General features: G+C 38.7%; 7 protein-coding genes across 7 annotated transcripts; 2 read left to right on the plus strand and 5 right to left on the minus strand.

Annotated features, from left to right (window-relative positions):
• Positions 1–1,486: 1,486 nt before the first annotated feature.
• On the minus strand, positions 1,487–5,959 carry LOC140767609 (flavonol 4'-sulfotransferase-like). The gene is made up of 2 exons (XM_073107594.1): positions 5,749–5,959; positions 1,487–2,661 (listed from the first exon to the last, which is right to left on the minus strand). The coding sequence occupies exon 2, from the start codon at positions 2,567–2,569 to the stop codon at positions 1,532–1,534; it is 1,038 nt and encodes a 345-aa protein (XP_072963695.1). The 5' UTR covers positions 2,570–2,661; positions 5,749–5,959; the 3' UTR covers positions 1,487–1,531.
• A 597-nt stretch (positions 5,960–6,556) lies between these two features.
• LOC140766827 (kunitz trypsin inhibitor 5-like) lies at positions 6,557–7,165 on the plus strand. The gene has a single exon (XM_073106486.1). The coding sequence runs from the start codon at positions 6,557–6,559 to the stop codon at positions 7,163–7,165; it is 609 nt and encodes a 202-aa protein (XP_072962587.1).
• Positions 7,166–9,096: 1,931 nt separating this feature from the next.
• LOC140766828 (cytosolic sulfotransferase 15-like) lies at positions 9,097–9,936 on the minus strand. The gene is made up of 2 exons (XM_073106487.1): positions 9,502–9,936; positions 9,097–9,441 (listed from the first exon to the last, which is right to left on the minus strand). The coding sequence occupies exons 1-2, from the start codon at positions 9,934–9,936 to the stop codon at positions 9,097–9,099; spliced, it is 780 nt and encodes a 259-aa protein (XP_072962588.1).
• A 2,052-nt stretch (positions 9,937–11,988) lies between these two features.
• On the minus strand, positions 11,989–13,026 carry LOC140766829 (flavonol sulfotransferase-like). The gene has a single exon (XM_073106488.1). It carries the CDS (start codon positions 13,024–13,026, stop codon positions 11,989–11,991), a length of 1,038 nt encoding a protein of 345 aa, XP_072962589.1.
• Positions 13,027–15,598: 2,572 nt separating this feature from the next.
• On the minus strand, positions 15,599–16,633 carry LOC140766830 (cytosolic sulfotransferase 7-like). The gene has a single exon (XM_073106490.1). It carries the CDS (start codon positions 16,631–16,633, stop codon positions 15,599–15,601), a length of 1,035 nt encoding a protein of 344 aa, XP_072962591.1.
• A 3,321-nt stretch (positions 16,634–19,954) lies between these two features.
• Positions 19,955–20,686, plus strand: LOC140767039 (kunitz trypsin inhibitor 5-like). The gene has a single exon (XM_073106790.1). It carries the CDS (start codon positions 19,983–19,985, stop codon positions 20,592–20,594), a length of 612 nt encoding a protein of 203 aa, XP_072962891.1. The 5' UTR covers positions 19,955–19,982; the 3' UTR covers positions 20,595–20,686.
• A 1,224-nt stretch (positions 20,687–21,910) lies between these two features.
• LOC140767043 (flavonol sulfotransferase-like) lies at positions 21,911–23,252 on the minus strand. Its single transcript, XM_073106795.1, has one exon. It carries the CDS (start codon positions 23,045–23,047, stop codon positions 22,007–22,009), a length of 1,041 nt encoding a protein of 346 aa, XP_072962896.1. The 5' UTR covers positions 23,048–23,252; the 3' UTR covers positions 21,911–22,006.
• Positions 23,253–24,236: the final 984 nt, after the last annotated feature.

Genomic DNA, 24,236 nt, shown 5'->3' on the forward strand with positions numbered 1-24,236 from the left:
TATTTCTTTTGGTAATTTAATTGTATTTATGCTAGCTAATATTTTTTTTCTGTAATTGAAATGCTTAGGAAAGCGCTATGGCAGGCATATAATCACTAGTAAAGAAATATTTCAGTGTCTACAAACAAATGGATTTACCTAACATTTATTTAAACGTCAATATAAATTTTGTTGGGCTCTTAAACAATTTTGTAGTGATGTATAAAAATACTAGCAAAAACCTATTTTACCACAGTGTTGAGACTACTAGGCTACTTTGGTGAGGACCTTTCCTGTGGAGCTCGGTGGGTATAGGGTTGCAATTGCTGTGGTTCTGACAGAGGCGATGGGCTTGCTGAAGAAGGCAAAGTTGGCTTTGAGGGTTATGGTAGCAGTAGCAAATAGAGAAGAGCCAAAAGGAGGGAGGAGTGGACGGGGTGCCGAGGTGGTGGGGTGTCCAACGTTCGAAGGGGAAGTAGCTTGGTGTCGAGATAAGGGCAGCAGCTGCGACTAGAGTTAAGGAGGGAGGTGTAGTACTGAGAGGGAGTTGAGGTGAGAAGAAGAAAAGGAAGAAAGCTAGAGTGGAGGAGTGACTATAGCTAGTGGCCTCGATAAGAGCGTCGCCAGCTATTGTAGGCTTCGGGGGATAGAGTGAGAGAGACAACTAAGGAAAACTAGAATTAGGGCAAATTCTTTCTTCCCTTCTTGGGTTCTCACAATACCTTATATAGTGGAGCGTTTCTTCTATGCCTCGGGAGTAAGTAACTAGTAACTTGATTGGAGATTTAATCGTTAAAATTTTCCTTCTCTTGAAGTGTCTTATACTAGTCTTGAGCCTTCAGCTTTGGAGCTGCCCTTTCAATTTCAGCAATTAAGGTGTCCACTTTTTATTTGAAATCTGCCTCAAGCATCTCATGCTCAAGACGGTCTCATATCATGCAGATAGGTTGTGCTTTGCTTTCTTTGTTTTACACTCCAACAGAGGTAAGGGGGGCAAGGGTAATTGCAGCCAAGGGCGAGCTCCACGACGATGAGAAATCACCGATTCGATGATGAAAGCCATGGATCGAGATCGATGGGAGGAGAAAAGGAGAAAGCGAGACTAGATAAGAGGTCGGTGAAGGAGGGGAGGAGTAAAGCGAGAAAGAGATGGAGATAGAGATGGAGATGTGCTAAAAGGACTAATATACCCTTTTTCATGAGTTGAAACCGGTACCAAAAAATTGGTACCAGATGAGTAAAATTAGTAAAAGTGGCTATTACAATCGTCAAATCATAATTATAATTTATTCTCTAGCACTTAAGTATTTATCTATATAGTGGCTACTCATAACTTAAATAATTTGTCATCTAAGTAAAACTAAAATAGACTAGATCTAACCCAACTAGTAATAAGTAGCGATATACATGACTCGACTCACCCAAATATCTCAGGACTCAACGTAGCCAATGCAGAAAATAAAACAAAAAATGACTCCATACTTGGGTCATAACACTAATATTATAATTCCCAGCACAAGTTTGCAACAAATTTTATCATCAAACTGCTTGCTTAGAATGTGAGGCCAATTTGATCTCCAAACTTGCTCTCAGTGATCTCATCAATCCGTCGAGCCATCTCCACTGTAAGATGATTTGCCCAGTCTTTAACCCCACCACGTCTAAAAAAGACACTATTTTGAATCGCCAACCCCGCGATCTCAGTCCTTCCACTATTGTTCACTCCCAAGCTTCTTAAGTTCTCGAACCCACAAAGCTTCAAGGTCTCATCTAATACCCCTCCCTTCTCCTCATCCACACTAAAAGGACAGCCAACGAACTCAGCCAACCTCTTCAAATTCCCACGTGGGTCCTTGCTCAACCCCTCGTACGTAAGAAATAATACTTGATGAGGTCTCTCCAAATGGTCCTTCCAGAAACCAAGAACATGATCCCATAGAGACCCAAAAAGGGAAGCACCATTGCAGAAGAGCTCAAAGGTGTCCTCCAAAGGACTAGGTTCCAGGTTGGCCTGCGCCCTCAACTTGTTGTTGAAATACCACCACGAGATGAGATTGTCTTTTGGTTCTCGACATATGTAGATAATCTTACAATTGGAGCGCGTGATGGACTCGGGCAGTGAACCAAATGGGACGTGGGTGGCGAAGAGCCTCGGTGAGGGAAGCGAGTCCAAGTTTGGGATCTTGTTGTTGGTGTACACCTGTGACTCGAGAAAAGGGACGCATTGGTGTGGGTTAAGGGTCTCCAAGGGGTGAGGAGTACCGGTGGAGTTTGCATTGGATTTACGATGCACCGTTGCGACGAGAAGGGCTTTGAGCCAAGTGGTGCCAGATTTGGGGTAGGAAGCGAGAATTAGATCACTTGGGCGAGCCTTGAAGTGTTGCTGTGCAACCATGGCGCCTACGACAGCGGGAAAAACTTCGCACCAACCATCTCTGTGGCGGTAGAGGATCTGACGAGCGCCTCCTTCCACTCGTGGGAAGGTGGAGACTAATTCGGCTACTTCTTGGTAGATCTTCTTATGGGTTTCCTCCTCATCATTGGTTATGGAGTTGGGACATTGGGCGAGTGGGAGATTGGTGTAAGTCATTGGGACACTGTAGACTCTATATTCGGTGGTTCGTGTTGAAATGGCTTAGATTCTGCAGTTACTTGTAGTTGGATCTTCTAGTCGACACAGAGCTGTCATACAATAAATATTACACAAGATCGAGCTGTCAAACAACTTGTTATAGAATTGAATGCAGCCAAAGTGATAATACCATGGTTAAAGAATTGAATGCAACTAAAGTGATGCTACCATAGTGAATAGTTGGTCATTATCTAGACTATCCTAAGCAGGGCTGACAAATCTTGACACCACCCAATAACCCGACATGATAACTCGTATTTTACTTGGGTTTGGGTTTAATCTAATTGAGTTCAGATCGTAAACAAGTCAATCTGCCTAACCCGATTAATAATCGAGTCGTGTTCGGATTTATATAGCTGACCTGTTTAACCCATTTAAGTATACGGGTTGAATTGAGTCGGGTCAACCCGTCAACCCTTACTATATAAACTAAACTAAACCTAACCTACCCATCACACAACCTCACCCTCACAGCGATCCACCTATTCCCAGCCGCATCACCCTCACATCGCTCTCATCTCCACTGCCTCTCGTCTCTGGCCGCCTCTCACCTCTCGCTGCCCTCTTGCCTCTGTCCGCCTCTCACCTCTCGCTACATAGGCCATAGTCTTCCTCTCACCTCTTGCCTCTTGAGAGCCCTATCTCCATCTCGTCGCCTCTCGCCACTATGCCCACGCCGCCTATCTCTCGCTGCCTCCTGCAGCTGTTAGATTAACCTTGAAACTTGTGTATATATGTTGGTAACTAGTGTGGATGTGGCTTAGCAAATATAACTCACGCTTCTTTTTTGAGTATGAATGAAAGAATATTGATATCTGAAGTTACTTTAGTTTTCATCAGTAAAACGTAAAGATGTTTTGGTTTTTGTCTTGATCTAATTGTGTCATGTATCTTGATTCCAAACGGGTTTATTAACGCTATATTTTCACTGCTTACAAAGCTTATTATTTTTCATACTTTTTCTGCACATGTGTGGTAAAGGCTAGCATTTTGTCTCAGCATCTTCCAGCTAAACAATTAATCAGAGTATCTTCTCTTCATGAAAATCCCTTGATTGGGTTGGGTTGCTGCCAATAGCATCATCACCTGGTCAAATTATTGACTTAATATTTGACTATGCTTTCATACAATTAATTATTTTCCATAAGTTTCTTTGGATCATCTTCTGAGTCAGGTAAGCTCCATCCATTATACTCAAGTTGCCTATAGTTCTGATTGCTTACTTCGTCGATTTTTATATTCACTCTCCCTTTCATACTCAAAATGCTCCTGCTTGGCAGTAGATGCTCCCACAAGCCATCATGTGCAGTGCACATGCGCTCACAGGTAAGAACAGAGAAGAAAATTATTCTATGGCACTACCTTTTGGAGCCTTTACAATGTTTAAGAGGTTAGGGAGATGCATCTCCAGAAGGGGCCTATGTGCTGCAGCTCATGTCCCTATGCTTAGCTTCATTGGGTTTTGTTATGTTAGCTTAAACAAATGATTATATTAAATTTAGCACTCTCTCCGTTTGGCCATGCTGCATTTGGCTCTCTGGAAGATCGTGTTGGAGGGCATCATACTAGTCTAAGATAGCTCTTTTACTATGCTAATTATTATGTATAAATCATTTTTTATTCTGTAATATACAAAAGAATATAAAACCTACAGCCTATCTTGAGATAGGCTGATCCATCTATTTAGTTTAGTTTAGTATCCAGTGTTTTAGAGCATCTAGATCTATAGATAGATGATGCATACATGAGTTTGTTCTTCTCTTTGTTTTTGTACTCAAATTTTTTATACATCTACTGCTAATTAGATTTTTTGTACTCTATACTCTCTATCTTAGTTAACATTCCTCTTTTGTTTTCATTTTTTTTCTAACAGGGTGGTGGTCTTTGGATAATAAAATGGAGGGCCCAATGCTATTAGTTGCTTTTTTTTATTTGCAGTTTGTAATATACTAAGAACTTGAAATTACGTTATAATTGCCGTTGAGATTGTTAGATTTGTGAGTTAAAATTAAAATTAGTTTTTAAATTTATTTACTTAATGTTGAATGCCGGTAGTTGAAATGTTTTCCTTCCCATCAAATTTTCTCCTTTTTCTAGAAAAAAAATAATTGTTTCCTTCCCTTCAGTACGACCGATCGATTATCCAACGGTATAATTTCTGGTGTTTGTTGGGCGACGAGGACATGTTACTAATATATCCACCAGTAGCAAGTTGGCTACCCAACTTGGTACGTACGGGTGGGATAAAATTAGTTGGCGTGTGATAAGCGTGGATCTATTATCATCTTACCGTTTCTATTTCTAATTAATGGATCCCAAAACTCTGACGTCTTCTCTGATCTTTGCATCTTTTCTACAGTGGATTGATCCATTTATTAACATCAAAAATTGAATCACGTAAATTTTATCCTCTTCCCTTTGTAGTTTTATTTTATAGTTTTCTCTATAAAATGTTAATATATTTATTGATAATATCAATCGGGCGGTTTCCAAGCATTTCTCTTAGAAAAGAATTTATAGACACGTATTTTCATTCAAAGTTGGTTGCAAAATATGATCAGTTGGTGGATAAGTGTTACGAACCTCAAAGACTTGGACGGTGGTAGAAGGGAGATGAGAGAGGACGCTAATGGCTAGAGATAAGTAGAGAAGAAGATAAAGATGAAAGCTAATTCCAATATCATCTTCATCTTCATCATAAGACTCCACTTAGGTTTTCCTTCACATATTTATCGAGGCTCAGCCTAGTGACTCATCAACTAAATTAAACAACTCTAATAAATCCTAACAAATTAATAATTAAGTTAAAACTCGAACAAACCAACAAAACCAGTCTTCCTTATCTTCTCGAATTAACCATTTGTTTCGTCGCAGATGGATTCCGAATCTAGAGAAGTCATGAATATCAAAATTTTAAGTCTGGAGGTTGGCGATCTTATCCAACTAGTTTGATATAAAAAATTGAAAAACAGTAAAAAGGTCATTCGAACATGCATAGGCATTAAAAAGGTCATTCGAACACACCTTGAAGTCATTTGAAGTTAGAGAGACTCCCGTATCCTAACAAAAGTAATTAGTTATTTTTTGAAGTTACAAATAGCAACTTTAGTAGGGAAAAGAGTATGGATAAGTTGAACCTTCCAGCTAGTAGAGGAATTGTGAAGAAAGTCACTGACAGTGTTGATGCCGTCGGGGAGAGAGTAGCTCTTTAAGATCAAATCCAGCAATCCACGGGTCAAATGAGATAGAAATGCCATTGCCATTGCCATTGCCATTGCCAACCCTCCATTCCAAGAGTTTTTATAAGCTACTAATGAACTTATTAGTAATTAGCGAGGATGTCGTAACTCCTCCCATGAATTAGCTTAGGAGTTGAGTGGACGGTGATGAAGAGATAACCATGTAGTTATGTAGGGGTTGAGTGCATAAACGAAAAAACAAAAACTATGTACTTGTTATTATGTTTAAGGAATTGTGTAGATAGAGATAAAGAGATAAGCTTGTACGTAAAACTACAAACTGATATTAGTTTAGAATTGAGAGGTAAGCAGTTATGGAGAAAATTTCGAAATAAATCACTGGCTCATGAACCAATTATTTGGATGAACTTTGCAAACTTCATTTTAGACCCTGGACTTGTTCCAAGGGTCGGATTTCTCCCTCATGCCAATTGATAAATCATAAATAGGTTAGGATGATCGAGAAGAAGAGCTCTTTGGACAAGCTAAATCCCATATTCTCACTCTCAAATAGCCATCTACAGTACATTGCATTCAGGATATTTATTCGGAAATGGATAAGGCAACGGTGTTGAGAACGCCAATCTTGACCAGCCGCCGCCCCTACCAATTCAAATCTTATCTCTAACTACGTATAAATACACCCTCATGCCTGTATTCAGTACACCCAATACTACCTACCCCCCATCTTCCATAGTAGCTAGCCATGAAGCACCTCATTCTACTGGTACCCATCATACTCCTCTTAACTCCCTCAAGGTCAGCGGCAAGCAACGCTGCCGTTCTCGACGTCGATGGCCATAAGGTACGCCCGGGCGTCAAGTACTACGTCCTACCGGTCTTCCGCGGCCTTGGCGGGGGACTGGCCTTCTCAAAACATGGCGACCTACCCTGCCCACTCTACGTCGGCCAAGAATCCTCCGAGGTCAACGATGGCTTTCCGGTGACCTTCTCGCCTGTAGATCCCGATGACAAGATCGTCCGGCTCTCGACGGACCTCAACGTGCAGTTCCCCGATGTGATCACCATCTGCATCCAGTCGATGGTCTGGGAACTGGGGAGCGCCGACGAGGTCACCGGCCGGCGGTACGTCCTAACGAGCGGGCAGAAGGGGAATCCGGGGGCTTATACGGTGAACAATTGGTTTAAGATTGAGAGGTACAAAGAGAGAGACTACAAGCTCGTGTTTTGTCCGAGTGTGTGCGAGTCTTGTAAGGTGGTGTGTGGGGATGTGGGGGTGTTCGTTGAGGACGAGGAGAGGTGGTTGGGTTTGGACGGCATGGACTTTCCAGTTATGTTCAAACGTAGTAATTAGTAGACTCCATCTCAAGGATGAATATATATATATATATAAAGTCTGCCCATCTTTTGGCTGACACTTGTTATTAGTTATTACAAGCCTACTTCATTCTTTTTATTAGTTTTCTCAATTTTGAGGGTAAAATCCATGGTCTGATATATCATTTATGCAAGTTTAAAAATATGAATTTTTAGGATTTCTTGGGCTCTGGTCGATAAAACTCGAATATGAACTTATAAGATTTAGGACCGTTGGAAAAGGATGCAAAATTTCATATATACTCTTTCAATCAAACATGATTAGATAAAGTTTGATTTGTTTATTCAACATAATTTAAGTATAATCTAATTCAAACTTGAGTTAAATTTGTACTCGGATTAAATTAGGTATTTTTTTTAAAAAAAGAGATGAAAATTTAATGGCCATCCAATTAAATTAAATTTTATCTTGACACATTACTAATCTCATGCCGTCTATCTATTTGTTGCTAATAGATCGATTAGAGTATTATTTGGACAGATAACTTTTCGGTAGTTTTTATTAATATTCGAACACATTTGTTTACCCCCATCAGTTTCAATGATTAGTATCAATTCGGCAGGAATAGCTAGTAATAACCCATTCTAGTAGTGCATTTTTTCGAACTACGTGCGTAACTAAAAGATTTTTCTCCTGATTTTATTTTTATCTCCAAATTTATGGAAATGTATGTAAAAAAGACGTTTTAAGTCACACAGTTTACACCCTAATTTTAGATATTTATTGTCAGACTTACGGGTGAAGATTTCTATCCGATCCGAGTGAGGTCGGATAGCGGGTCAGATATATTTTTCGAATTCGGATATAGATATTAGATATCCGTTTACCCGCATATTTTTTTAAATAATTTATAATTTTTAGTTTGCTTATTTAAATAGTAAATATTAATATTATTACTAATAATACGTTATATATTATTTATAGAGATTAATTTTTCTAATTTTATATATTTGACATACAAAAAAATTATTTGTTGTAAAACTCTTAATAATTTTATATTAATTATATTTAAATAAAATATTATAATTATTTTAAATTTAATCAATATCCGTTTGAGATCCGATCCTTTACCCGAAAATTATACGTATCCGTTTAGTTAGGATATGGTTTTAAATTTTACTATTCGTCCAATATCCGTATCCGAATCCGAACTAAAAATACGGATCCGGATATATGTTGAACACTATCCGAACCATACATTACCTGATCAGTTTTTACTCCTAGTCAGACTACTACAATTTGCAATTAATACCTGGAAATATCTTGAATTAAAATTAACATAATAAGAACAGTACTCACATAACATCCTGAATATGGGTGTAACTATTGAGCCTATCGGGACAATCTCTTAAGAATATCCAATTCCTGAAGGTATTTTATTTGTCAAACATAATAATAATAATTATTATTATTCCTTTTATAATAATATTAGTTAGACCTACTTCGACCCGCTATTGCTAAGTCAAGAACTTTTGGTTTCTTGGGCTCGATTGGGTTTAAATTATGAGGCCCAATTTATTATTGAGTTAGGCTTGGGCCTCAATCCAAATCGATGCAGCTAATTTAATATATAGCTATAGTACGAATTTAATATACTTACATATTTGAGGATGTTAATATTTGTTAAACTAAAAATATTTAATATTAGTAGAGTGGGTTGACTCCACAGTCCAGATTGAAGCACATAGGGTTAATCCGAGCTGGAGCAGGCTCGAGCCTATGAGACCTCTTAATTGAGGAAGTGCGACCCAAATCACTAGCTGAATTATTATTATTATTTTCTCATCAAACAACTGATTAGGAATAAATTAAGTTGGGAGAGAATGGCTAGCCAAATAAATACTAGCAAACTACTATCATAATTCTCAGCACAAGTTTGAAACAAATATCATCATCAACCTGCTTGCTTATAATATGAGGCCAGCTTGATCTCCAAACTTGCTCTCAGTGATCTCATCAATCCGGCGAGCCGTCTCCGGTGTAAGATGATTCACCCAGTCTTCAACCCCACCACGTCTAAATAAGAGACTATTTTGAATTGCCAACTCCCCGATCTGAGTCCCTTCGTTATTACGCATTGCCAAGTTTTTCAAATTTGTAAACTCACATAGCTTCAAGATCCCATCTAACACCCCTCCCTTCTCCTCATCAACACTGAAAGGACACCCGACGAACTCAGCCAACCTTTTCAAATTCCCACATGGGTCTTCATTCAATCCCTCGTACGTAAGAAACAGCACCTGATGAGGTCTCTGCAAATGCTCCTTTCAGAAGCTAAGAAAATGATCCCATAGAGATCCAAAATTGTGAACACCATTGCAGAAGAGCTCGTCGGTCTTGTCTAAAGGACTAGGTTCCATGTTGGCCTTCGCCCTCAACTTGTTGATGAAATGCCACCAAGAGATGAGATTGTCTTTCGGGTCTCGCCATATGTAGATAATCTTACAATTGGAGCCTGTGATGGACTCGGGTAGTGAACCAAATGGGACGTGGGTGGCGAAGAGCCTCGGTGAGAGAAGCAAGTCCAGGTTTGGGATCTTGTCGTTGGTGTACATCTCTATCTCGAGAAAGGGGACGCATTGGTGTGGACTATGCGTCTCCAAGGAGTGGGGAGTAGAGGAGTCTGCGTTGCATCTACGATGCACCGTGACGAAGAGAAGTGCTTTGAGCCAAGTGGTGTCGGATTTGGGGTAAGAGGCGAGGATTAGATCACTTGGGCGAGCCTTGAAGTGTTGCTGTGCAACCATGGCGCGCGACCATCATGGGAATAGGTGCGCACCAACCATCCCTATGGCGATAGAGGCTCAAAATATCGTCTGCTTCTACTCCAAGTAAGTTGAGTTATTTATCCTACTTATATATTAATTTTTGTTATGTGAAAAGATTTCAAAACCCATCTATATGCTTGCTAAGTAATATGAGCTAGCATGTCTATATGTTGACATATAAATCTTCTACAACGTGAAAATATGGTTAGAAAAGACTTTATGCTGGCGTTTAATAACTGCCTATCAACAAATGTCGATGTGTCAATATGTTAGAATATATAACTTTTGTGGCATATAGTTATTTTTCTTGGCATGTATACATGCTGACTAAACAACTTAGACCAATTCAATCAATCGATAGTAACTATTTAGATTTGCATTTATAATTACAGCGTAAGTATTTGTGCCGATAGCTATTATTTACGCAAGCTAATATATTTATTTTGGTAATTAAATTGTATTTATGCTAGCTAATATTTTTTTTCTATAATTGAAATGCCTAGGAAAGCGCTATGGCAGGCATATAATCACTAGTAAAGAAATATTTCAGTGTCTACAAACAAATGGATTTACCTAACATTTATTTAAACGTCGGTATAAATTTTGTTGGGCTCTTAAACAATTTTATAGTGATGTATAAAAATACTAGCAAAAGCCTATTTTACCACAGTGTTGAGACTACTAGGCTACTTGATGGGAAATGGTGAGGATCTTTCCTGTGGACCTCAGTGGGTATGGGGTTGCAGTTGTAGTGGTTTTGGCGGAGGCGATGGACTTGCTGTGGAAGGCGAAGTTGGCTTTGAGGGCGATGGTAGCAATAGCAAATAGAGAAGAGCCAAGGAGGGAGGATTGGACGGGGTGCCGAGGTGGTAGGGTGTCCAATGGTCGAAGGGGAAGGAGGTCGATGCCGAGGTAAGGGTGGCAGCTGCGACTAGAGTGAAGGAGGGAGGTGTAGTACCGAGAGGGAGTTGAGGTGAGGAAGAAGAAGAAGAAGAAGAAAGCTAGAGGGGGAGGAGTGACTATAGCTAGTGGCCTCGGTAAGAGCGCCGCCAGCTAATGTAGGCTTCGGGGGATAGAGTGAGAGAGAGAACTAAGGAAAATTAGAATTAGGGCAAATTTTTTCTTCCCTTCTTGGGTTCTCATGATACCTTATATAGTCGAGTGTTTCTTCTATGCCCCAGGAGTAAGTAACTTGATTAGAGATTTAATCGTTAAAATTTTCAAGGGTATAATAAAAATATAAAAAAATTAAAAATGATTACCAATTCAATAGATATTTATTTTTAAAATAAAATTTTATTTGTCAAATATCTCTTTCTCTTTCTTCCTCACTGCTTCAAATTTCTTAATAACTTCATTTTCCTTCTCTTGAGGTGCCTTATACTAGTCTTGAGCCTTCAGCTTTGGAGCTGCCCTTTCAATTTCAGCAATTAAGGTGTCCACTTTTTATTTGAAATCTTCCTCAAGCTTCTCATGCTCAAGGAGGTCTCATATCATGCAGATAGGTTGTGCTCACGACGACGAGAGATCACCGATCCGATGATGAATGCCATGGATCAAGATCGATAGGAGGAGAACAGGAGAAAGTGAGAACAGATTGCAGGTCGATGAAGGAAGGGAGGAGTAAAGCGAGATGAAGATGGAGATGTGCTAAAAGGACTAATATGCCCTTTTTCGCAAGTTGAAATTGGTACCAGATGAGTAAAATTGGTAAAACTGTTACAATCATCAAATCATAATTATAATTTATTCTCTGGCACTAAAGTATTTATCTATATAGTAGCTGCCCGTGAATTAACTGACTTGTTATTCAAGTAAAACTGAAATAGACTAGACCAAACCCAACTAGTAATAAGTAGTGACATACATGACTCAGAGTCAACCTAGCTCAATATAGAAAATAACAATACAGAAAATAAATTAAAATGACTTGATCTAACTTAACTAGAACCCTCCAAGTCAGGGGTCATAACACTAATATCATAATTCCCAGCACAAGTTTGCAACAAATTTCATCATCAAGCTAATTGCTTAGAATGTGAGGCCAGCTTGATCTTGAAACTTGTTCTTAGTGATCTCATTGATTCGTTGAGCCATCTCCGGTGTAAAATGATTCACCCAGTCCTTAACCTCACCACGTCTAAAGAAGACACTATTTTGTACTGCTGACCCCCCGATCTCAGTCCTTCCGCTATTATTCACTCCCAAGCTTCTCAAATTCTCAAACCTACAAAGCTTTAAGATCCCATCCAATACCCCTCCCTTCTCCTCATCCGCACTAAAAGGATACTCAATGAAATCTGCCAACCTCTTCAAATTCCCATGTGGGTCCTTGCTCAACCCCTCGTATGTAAGAAATAATACCTGATGAGGCCTCTGCAAATGCTCCTTCCAGTAACCAAGAACATGATCCCATAGAGACCCAAAAAGGGAAGCACCATTGCAGAAGAGCTCAAGGGTGTCCTCCAAAGAACTAGGTTCCATGTTAGCCTTCACCTTCAAATTGTTGATGAAATGCCACCACGAGATGAGATTGTCTTTTGGTTCTCGGCATATGTAGATAATCTTACAATTGGAGCCTGTGATGGACTCGGGTAGTGAACCAAATGGGATGTGGGTGCCAAAGAGCCTCGGCGAGGGAAGAGAGTCCAGGTTTGGGATCTTGTTGTTGGTGTACACCTGTGACTCGAGAAAGGGGATGCATTGGTGTGGGTTAAGGGTCTCCAAGAGGTGATGAATACTAGTGGAGTTTGCGTTAGATTTACGATGCACCGTGGCGTAGAGAAGGGCTTTGAGCCAAGTGGTGCCGGATTTGGGGTAGGAAGCGAGGATTAGATCACTTTGGCGAGCCTTGAAGTGTTGTTGTGCAACCATGGCGCCGACCATGATGGGAATAGTTGTGCACCACCCATCCCTGTGGCGGCAGAGGATCTGAGGAGTGGGCCCTACTACTCTTGGGAAGGTGGAGACTAATTGGTCTAGTTCTTGGTAGATCTTCTTATGGGTTTCCTCCTCGTCGTTGGTCATGGAGTTGGGGCATTGGGTCAGTGGGAGATTGGTGTAAGCCATTGGGACACTATAGACTCTATATTTGGGGTTTCGTATTGAAAAGGTTTGGATTCTGCAGGTACTTGTAGTTGGATCTTCTAGTCGACACAAAGAGCTGTCAAACTACAAATGTCACATGTACAGGGACCAACTGTCGAGTGTCGAACAACTTGATATATAGAATAGTCCAAGGGTTGCTGCCCATGGATAAAACATGGAACGTTTAGATGCGTAGGAATTAGGATAAATATCCTACTCTTTTGGTTGAAACGTCCATCTTAGTTTTTTCTCCTACATATAGGCCGAGCAATATTTAGTTTAGTCAAAAAAATATATATACTGTATGAAGAATTTCTGGAGTACCAAGAGCAGCATGAAAGGAAAAGAAGAAGAAGAAGAAGAAGAAATTGTTTCTATTTACCGAGATGCACGGAAGCAAACAAAACACTGATTTAAAATGTTTCCTTCCTATAAAATTTCTCCTTTTTCTATATATATATATAAAGATTTTTACGACCGATCGATTATCCAACGGTATAATAAGTTCATACCTAAAATCGTAACTTCAACTTAATCGGCTGCTGGCAACATGGAATAGACAATACCAAGCTGACAACCCAACTTGGCATTGGGATGGGGAAAAATTAATTGGCGATCTATTATTGGATAATTAATTGCATGTGATAAGCGTGGATCTATTATCATCTTACTATTTCTATTTTTAATCAACGGATCCCAAATCGTAGTGTAGCGATGCGGAAAGATTTACGTGATTCAATTTTTAATAATATCAATCTGGCGGTTTCTAAGCGTTTCTCTTAGTAAGAATTCATAGACAAGTATGTTTAGTTCAAAGTTGGTTGCAAAACATGATCAATTGGTGGATAAGCCTATTCTTTATAATTATGTTCTCGAAGAGCAAGACCTGTAAGTACATGAGCAGCAGTGCTATTAACCCATAAAAAGAAAATATGATACTATGTATAAGATTTTTTTTATACTTACGTAATTAATAAATTATATTTTAAAATTAAATTTTGCTCACGTAATGTATCCAGATTTTATATATTAGTATATATATGAGTCGTGACAAGTTTTGAGATCTTTGATAAAAAATATTAAAGTGAAAGATTGATTTTAAAATTAATATTTAAGTTTCAAAAACTTTTAATTCAAAGTGTTCGAACAATTTTACAATATTTTAGATAATATAAAAATTAGCTTTGATGTGCTCAAGCATGATGATTGGAGTAGCTGGAAAAAAAAATAAAAAAAAATGAAAAGGTATTATAATAACCACTTTATATTCAACTGTCTATTATGTTATTTGAACGCACCCTCGCAACCATTCAAATGCACTCTAAAATTCGTTCGAATAAATAGAGGCATGAAATCTTTTGAAGTTACAAAGACTTATGTATCTCTCGACTTTTAATGACTGATGGACATTTTGTATTCACCTATTCATTATGTTATTTGAACACACCCATTAAAAAGGTCATTTGATCACACCTTGGAAGTCATTTGAAGTTACAGGGACTCCAGTATCCTAATGGAAGTAATTTTCGGATAGTAAAAAATGTGGAATTCTTATATTCGAATAAAATTATAAATTTTTACGAAATCTGCAACTCCTCGAGATCTTTTTGGCCCTAAGAGAATCTACGAAGAATCTTTGAAAGAATATATTATCTTATCTTTAAACGATATATAAACAGACTTTTAATCTAACCCTATAAAAGTCGTTTATCATATCTTTATATCATTCTTTAGAGGTAATTAGAAATCAAATCCAAACTTTAGACAAAACGTGCCGAATTACTCTTACCGTAATAGAATAACTACATCTCAAGAATCACTAAAATGAAAGAATCAATTTTGAGATTACTAAAATTTAAAAACATATCACAAAAATTAATATATCATGAAATCTAATGAATAAGATTGTTACATATTGAACTATGGAGACTGGCATGTGATATGTAAGCTTGTTAGGTTCTATTGATTGTTTTGGTCGAGTTTGTATTTGTTGTTTCTTTTTTATATAAACACTTGTGTTTGAGATTGTGTTTTCAGACTTTATTTTTCATATTATTAATAGTATATATATAAGATTTTTTTTTATAGTGTGGCATAGTTTTTTAACTACAATATATAGACATCTATATAATGTTTTAAAACTATAGTAGAGATACGCCGATCTATATTTTGATCAGAGCATTTCCAAAGGATGGCTCTATATTTAGAGCCTTTGGTGCACTCTAATGCATCGGGCTCTATATTTATTATTTAAAAATATATAATATTAGTAGAGTGAGTTGACTCCAGGGTCCAGATTGAAGCACATAGGGTTAATCCTAGCTGGAGCAGGCTCGGGCCTATGAGACCTCTTAATTGAGGAAGTGCAACCCAAATCACTAGCACCAGTGGTTCCATGATCGGCTGAATTATTATTATTATTATTATTTTCATCAAACAACTGATTAGGAATTAATTAAGTTGGGAGAGAATGGCTAGCCAAATAAATACTAACAAACTACTATCATAATTCTCAGCACAAGTTTGCAACAAATATCATCATCAAGCTGCTTGCTTATAATGTGAGGCCAGCTTGACCTCCAAACTTGCTCTCAGTGATCTCATCAATCCGGCGAGCCATCTCCGGTGTAAGATGATTCACCCAGTCCTCAACCCCACCACGTCTAAACAAGAGACTATTTTGAATTGCCAACTCTCCGATCTGAGTCCCTTCGTTATTACGCATTGCCAAGTTTTTCAAATTTGTAAACTCACATAGCTTCAAGATCCCATCTAACACCCCTCCCTTCTCCTCATCAACACTAAAAGGACACTCGATGAACTCAGCCAACCTTTTCAAATTCCCACGTGGGTCTTCATTCAATCCCTCGTACGTAAGAAACAGCACCTGATGAGGTCTCTGCAAATGCTCCTTCCAGAAGCCAAGAACATGATCCCATAGAGATCCAAAATTGTGAACACCATTGCAGAAGAGCTCAACGGTCTTCTCTAAAGGACTAGGTTCCATGTTGGCCTTCGCCCTCAACTTGTTGATGAAATGCCACCAAGAGATGAGATTGTCTTTCGGGTCTCGCCATATGTAGATAATCTTACAATTGGAGCCCGTGATGGACTCAGGCAGTGAACCAAATGGGACGTGAGTGGCGAAGAGCCTCGGTGAGAGAAGCAAGTCCAGGTTTGGGATCTTGTCGTTGGTGTACACCTCTATCTCGAGAAAGGGGACGCATCGGTGTGGACTATGCGTCTCCAAGGAGTGGGGAGTAGAGGAGTTTGCGTTGGATCTACGATGCACCGTGGCGAAGAGAAGTGCTTTGAGCCAAGTGGCGCCGGATTTGGGGTAAGAGGCGAGGATTAGATCACTTGGGCGAGCCTTGAAGTGTTGCTGTGCAACCATGGCGCCGACCATCATGGGAATAGGTGCGCACCAACCATCCCTGTGGCGGTAGAGGCTCCAAATATCGTCTGCTTCTACTCTTGGGAAGGTGGAGACTAATTTGGTTAAGTTCTGGTAGGTCCTTCGATGGTCTTCCTCCTCTTCTTTGGTCAGAGAGTTGAGGCATTGGGAGAGTAGTAGATACGAGTAAGCCATAGAGACTCTACGATGGTGAGCTGCTCATTTTGGATTCTACAATCATTTATAACGCCAACCAGGTAATCTTTGCAAGAACTGCATGTGTCATGTGCTACGTCCTTCTCAGTCATTTTTCAGTTTTTGACTAAAAGTGGTCTACTTTAGCCAGGAAACGGCAGACCTGCAGTAACTGCCATTGGGACACACGATGCATGCATGAGAGTCTCTACCAGATTCAAAAAACTCTGTATAATAAATATGATAATATAGTCTTGGCTTTGGCATTCACAAAATATACATGCTATCAGGAGACGCGTAGCCAAATCAGACAATACACATCATTTTAGGGAGGAAAGGTGGTATAAATTAATTCTTATTTAGCATTAACCATATTCAATATCCAAGTGTTCTTTATCCATCTAACCAACCCTAACCTCGTCGCCTGTAAGGTTACCATCTCCGATTCTATGGTTACCGCTCATAAGTTCAAGTAACAGCATAAGTTTAAGAATGAGAATCCACAATGAGTGATTGTAGTTATAACTAGATATTGATGGTAAACAATTAGCTGGCACTTGTTGATTATAAATGTGGCTCTATTCCCACCTCACTATTTCTATTTCCAATGGGATAGTAGTGTTAATAGTTCCTAATGATTGAATTAGGTTTACATATTGATATTAGTTTCCACTACTTGACCAGTAGGAAGAAGAAACAAAACGTCCTAGGCCTCTTTGGTCTGGACGTGAACAAAAAAGGAGTTTTTAACCAAACTAGTGCTGTTCTAATTCTTTTCTTTTTAACTAAAATAAAGTATTTTTTAAATTTATTACAGCACTGAACTAATTAGCATTTTATCACTAAGTAAAAATGTTGATCAGTCCAACGTTTTTGTATAATCCTAAAACGCCGAATTGATTAGTATTTTATGTATATAAATATATTTAACTTAATCTTTCAGTAATTAAGAAAAAAATTTGTCTAGCAATAAAAACACTGAACTGATTAGCATTAATTTAGTATTTTTATCAGGGCTATAATGAATCAGACCATATTTGATAATAAGTTTATTTATTTTAATAAAAAAAAAGAGATAAGTGTCTAGTTTGATAAAAAAAAAACTCGGAAAGAAGAACTATTCTTACACCGTACAAAGTCGTAACCTAATTATTGAAATATATAAATCTTTCTCCCTTCTCTTTTTAATTATTAACATTTTAAGTTAGCCTTGTATCTTTTATTTTCGTTTTTAGTTCATTGGACTCGATCGGGTTTTAACTTATGAGCCCTATTTATAAATTATAATTGAGTCAGGCTTGAGCCTCAATTAATTTAATATATAGTTATAATACTAATTTAATACATTTATATATTTGAGGATGTTAATATTTGTTAAATTAAGAGTATTTAATATTAGTTTAGTGGATCGGCCTAAGCCTCGGGATGGGCTTGAGAATTAAATCTGATCTGGATCAAGCTCGGGCCTGTGAGAGTTCATCGCGCTTAGATATGAGCCCAATCTCACTCGAGCGATGCTTAGATCTACACATCGGGGAAGTCCGATCCAAATCACTGGCACCAGTGGTTCGATCCAACGACTTTTATTTTTTTATTAAACAGCTGATTAGGAATGATTAATTTGGGAGAGAATGGATACATACTAGAATGGACTGTAATCCAAGTAGCTAGCCAAACAAATACCCAAAAACTACCATCATAAATCCCAGCACAAGTCTGCAACAAATTTCATCATCAACCTGATCATTGCTTAAAATGTGAGGCCAGCTTGATCTCCAAACTTGTTCTCGGTGATATCATCGATCCGGCGAGCCATCTCCAGTATAAGATGATTCACCCAGTCCTTAACCTCACCGTGCCTAAAAAAGACACTATTTTTAACTGCAAGCTCCCCGATCTCAGTACTTCCATTATTACGCATTGCCAAGCTTTTCAAATTCTCAAAGCCACAAAGCTTCAAGATCCCATCCAGTATCCTTCCCTTCTCCTCGTCCATGCTAAAAGGACACCTAACGAACTCAGCCAACTTCTTCAAATTCCTACTCGACTAGTAGGAAGTTGAAGCAAAATGTCTTGGATGTGTCTCTCCTGTAGCGATCAACGTGGAAAGAAGTGCGTCTTCTTTGTTCGTCTGAAGATGTGATCATCGAGCAAGTTGGGCTGGGTTCAGGCTAGGCTTTTCAAACTAATCGGGTTTAAATATTTGCTTATGACCCAACCCACCAATCATTCAAGCGAGGTTAAGGCTTGGCTAGAATGTCTTAGTCCGTTACCGCCCACTAGCCCATTAGATATTAGGCTTGGGTTGTGTACAATGAGTCTAACATAATGGGTTAAATATAAAAAAATATTATATCTTATTGAGCCAACTTTAATAGGCTTATATAAAAACATAACTATATAATAATATATAATTTACTAAATATCTAATGTGAGACTAAAAAAATTATAGGAATATACATACATTATAGGTCGAGCTATAGATGAGAGTAATGGATAGGATTTTTAAGTCGGGCCGAGCCAGCAAAAGCTTAGCCCATGATGCTTACTACCATCTTTGGCTCGGGTTGGGCCAAGCCTAAATCGATCTTAGGTTAGGATTAGCCCGATTAAAATCGGATAGATTCGAGCCGGATTTAGACGAGTCAAGCCTAATAATAATGTCTAGTGGAAAGGGTTTTTAAGTCGAGCCGGGCCAGCAAAGGTGTTTAGCACATTCCACCTATTACCATCTTCGGCTCGGGTCGGGCCAAGCCTAAATCGTGCTTAGGTTATGATTAGCCCAATTAAAATAGGATTGGTTCGAGCCGGATTTAGGCAAATCAAGCCTAATAAATGTCTAGCCTGACTTCATGCTTTGCATCTTCATCCCGGAGGAACGATTCTTTTAACGTGCAAAATCATAACCAAATTATTGAACTATATAAATCTTTCTTTCTTTCTCTTGCAATTTTATTTAATATTTTTAGTTATTTTGGATGCCTAATATCTTTTATTTTGTTTTTAATATTTTCAAATCCACTAATTAGTGAGATCTGACACAACATGCGAGTACAATCTATCTATTCGAGAGAACTCCAACCTTGACCAAACTCCTCCTTCGTACGCATCATTCAAATTGATGCAGACAACCATCCACGTGAAACGTGCAAACTAATTGGGAGATCTACCGAACAAACTTGGTGCCCAAACAAAACGCCGCCGTACCAATTCAAATCTTATCCTCTCATCTCTACAAAAGTCAAGACGTCCATATCTCTAACATGACTCACCAGCCTGACCAAGATTGCTTCTCTACTCCTATAAATATACCCTCGAACTACCCCCCTCTTCCATAGTATAGCTAGCCATGAAGCACCTCATTCTACTACTCGTACCCGTCATACTCCTCTTAACTCCATCATGGGCAGCGGCGAGCAACGACGCCGTTCTCGACGTCGACGGCGGTAAGCTACTCCCGGGCGTCCAGTACTATGTCCTACCGGTGTTCCGCGGCCGTGGCGGCGGGCTGACCCTTTCGAGTCACGGCAACGTAACCTGCCCACTCTACGTCCGCCAGGAATCCTTGGAGGTCAACAACGGCTTTCCGGTGACCTTCTCGCCGGTAGATCCGGATGACAAGATCGTCCGGCTCTCGACGGACCTCAACGTGCAGTTCTCCGATGTGATCACCATCTGCATCCAGTCGTTGGTGTGGGAGCTGGGGGACGTCGACGAGGTCACCGGCCGGCGGTACGTCCTAACGAGCGGCCAGAAGGGGAATCCGGGGAAGGATACTGTGAGCAATTGGTTTAAGATTGAGAGAGATGGAGAGCTAGATTACAAGCTTGTTTTTTGTCCGAGTGTGTGTGAGTTTTGTAAGGTGGAGTGTGGGGATCTGGGGGTGTTCCATGAGGACGGGGTGAAGTGGTTGGGTTTGAATGGGATGGGCTTCCCGGTTATGTTCAAACGTGGTGATTAGTATATAATTCATCTCAGGGATTGTATGTGAGATTTAGTCCTTCGATGGATTAATATATAAATAAAGTCTGGTCATCTCTGGCTGATATATAATTGCTTCTAGAAGCCTATTTAATTTTTTTCTTCTTCTTCTTCTTATTTATTTATTTATTTATTTATTTTATTTTGAGGGTAAATTCTTAGAGAGATATTTCATTTACCACTAAGCACAGTTAGGCCTAAATGAGCCATGATTCATTTAGTTTTTTTTTGTCAAATAAATATATATATCCTTCAAAAATCTCTTATATCATATAATGTCATTTTAAAGTCAATATTTACATGTATACCATTTAAATTATTATTTTCACATAAAGTTTGAACAATTTATATATATTTTTAACTCCTATAGAAATAAAGAATCATTAAATTGAACTGTATCTCTTAGTATTAAGTAATATCTTCTTTTAACCAACGCATAATCATATCTATCACATGTAAATTACATGCAATTGAGAGTTATATGTATCTAATTTTTTTTTAATATGTAATGTGATATTAATTAGTATCGAATATGAAAACTGATCAATTATTATAATCGTTAGATTAAAACTAATATGCTCTTTTATATGCTAATTTTTATAAAATATAGGAGTTGAATGATAAATATCTGTCAAATATGAATTATAATAAAATAAATGTAGGATAATTTTTTGATAAATTTACCTCCAATTTTTTTGGAGTGGACCCATGAATTAGTCTAGATGGTACGCCCTTCCCTGTTATAGTCAAAAGTTGAACAGTAATCCGACCAGATCCTGAATAGTACGTGTAACTATCGAGCCTTTTCTTCTCAAAACACTCTTTATTGATATTTTAAAAGCCTGGAGCGCAACCAATTAAATATTTAAATATATAAAATTAAATTTAATCTTTTTTACTTATTGAGAAAGGGAAATAAACAAGGTAGGGTAGGCCCCACTGCTTGAGCATGAGTAGCTCGACCTACTACCGAATTAATTCTTTTGGTTTATGGATTAAATCAATGAGGTCGGAACACCCTACTCTTTCTATTTTTAGGTTATTTTCCTACGAAGATGATAGAAATATAGATAAAATGTATGAAGAAGTCGTGGAGCCACGAGAACCGCATGCGAGAAAAAGAAAGGAATAGTTGCCCATTTGATTTGTTGTCAGGTGAAATTATTAGGTTTGTTCTTGTCGGGGGACAAGGACATTCTACCGTTCATCAATGGAAATTATCAACTAGCTGTCTGGAGAACTGATGAACATGGATCTATTATCATCTCACTAGTTCTTTTTTAACTCTAATAAATAGTTAAATAAGATTGATTATTATATGGTATAGTTACAGCACGCCAGTCGCCAGTAGAATAGTAGATATTGGCCAGCCAATTTGGTGGATTCGAACGTTTACAAAAATGTGAGGCCATATGCTCTAAATTTGCTGTCGGTGATATCATCGATCCGACGAGCCATCTCCGGCGTGAGATGATTCACCCAATCGTTCATCCCTCCACGCCTAAAAAAAATACCATTCTCCACCGGCCACTCCGCCATCTCCATCTTCCCGCACCTGTTCACTTCCAAGCTTCTCAAATTCTCAATCCCACATAGCTTCAAGATCGCATCTAATACCCCTCCTCCCTTCTCCTCATCCGCACTAAAAGGATGCCCGATGAACTCAGCCAATCGCTTCAAATGCCCGCGTGGGTCTTGGCTCAACCCCTCGTACGTGAGAAACAACACTTGATCAGGTCTCTCCAAATGCTTGTTCCAGTAACCAAGAACATGATCCCATAGAGACCCAAAAAGGGAAACACCATTGCAGAAGAACTCAATGGCCTCCTCCAGAGGACAAGGTTCTAGGTTGGCCTTCACCCTCAGCTGTCTGGTAAAATGCCACAGAGAGATGAGATTGTCTTTTGGCTCTCGGCATATATAGATAATCTTAGAGTTGGAAGCCAGGATGGACTCGGGCAGTGAGCAAAACGGGATGTGGGTGGCGAAGAGCCTCGGCGAGGGAAGCGAGTCCAAGTTTGGGATCTGGTTGTTGGTGTACACCTGTGACTCGAGAAAGGGGACGCACTGGTGAGGGCTAAGGGCCTCCAAGGGGTGAGGAGTGTTGGGGTTTGTGTTGGATTTACGATGCACTGTGGCGAAGAGAAGGGCTTTGAGCCAAGTGGTGCCGGATTTGGGGTAGGAGGCGAGGATTAGATCGCTTGGGCGAGCCTTGAAGTGTTGCTGGGCAACCATGGAGCCGACCATCACGGGAAGAGACATGCACCAGCCGTCTTTGTGAACGTAAAATTCTCGGACGACGCAGGAATTCATTCTTGGCAAGGTGGAAACTTTTTGGGTTATGTCGTCGTAGATCTTCTTATGCCGCCTTTCCTCCTCGTCGTTGGTTAGGGAGTTGAGGCGTTGGGAGAGTAGGAGATTGGTGTAAGCCATAACTGGGACTCTTGGACTCTAGATTAATTTGGTGGTTTGCTCTTCAAAAGGCTTACCTTGGATTCTGCACTTACTTCACAGTGGGAGCTTGCAGTCCATATATACAAAGAGATGAACCAGTCTGGTTGGGCAGTGTGTTTGTCCTGTCATTAATACGTATTACAAAAATAAAATATTTGCATTATTGAGATGAGTCGATGACAGATTCACTGTAATTTTCTGCTGCTTAATTATTATTATTATTATTATTATTATTATTATTTTAATCCAATAGCTCAAAGTGGAAGTTTGGATCTTTTATATAAAATTTTTAGTTCTAATAAAAGGGGGATGGGAGATTATGACAAAATGGGTGAGAATGCCATGGATAGATGCGGACCCAATTAAATTCATTTAGTATCTTTTTGGGAAGAGACTTATTAGCGCTAAGTCATGCTTATATATCACTGAGAACATATTAAACACAAAAGTAATCAACAATTTATTAATTAAGTGTAGTGGGGGATTTATTTCTTTATTTATTTCGAGAAATAACCCCTCTCGTCCCCGCCACTAATTTTGGTTCGTTGTATTTAGCCTATAAAGTAGAGCTTGACTCGGGAATACAATAAATAAATGAAAAAGAAGTAGGTGGCGGTGGATCGGCGAACAATAATAAAATAGCAATCAAGGACTATTCTAATTTTTAATACTAGAAGAAGATAGTTAATATTAGTATAAGCTATTCTAATATTTAGTTCAATACTAGTATAAGAAGTAATAATTATATTTAATGTAACATAAAGTTAATATGAAAGTATTAAGAATTAGTGATGCTTTAAACTAAATGACGAAAATACCTTTGAGCCGGCGGGAAACAATATCTTAAAAATTTTCTCATATTTAAGTATGCGAGGTAATACCCTACAATGCATTAGTATATGAGGTTATAACCCCACACTCGGGTGTGCATACCTCGTATTGTGCGAGTATGCGGGACTGCCTTTAAAGAGGAGAAAAATAGAAGATAGCAACTATAGCTGATATGACTAGCAATTATGTATTGTGAGTTATTGATTCAACGGGTGGTTCTTCTGGTCCGATTGTTGGACATACAAATAAATAAATAAATAAATAATTCAAAGGTATATATGCACCAAAAAAAACTAATTAAAAATAACATATACATTATAAACTAAATATTTTTTAA

The sequence above is a fragment of the Typha angustifolia genome, chromosome 9, assembly GCF_048772165.1.
Source record: "Typha angustifolia cultivar Huaian chromosome 9, ASM4877216v1, whole genome shotgun sequence".
Taxonomy (NCBI): domain Eukaryota; kingdom Viridiplantae; phylum Streptophyta; class Magnoliopsida; order Poales; family Typhaceae; genus Typha; species Typha angustifolia.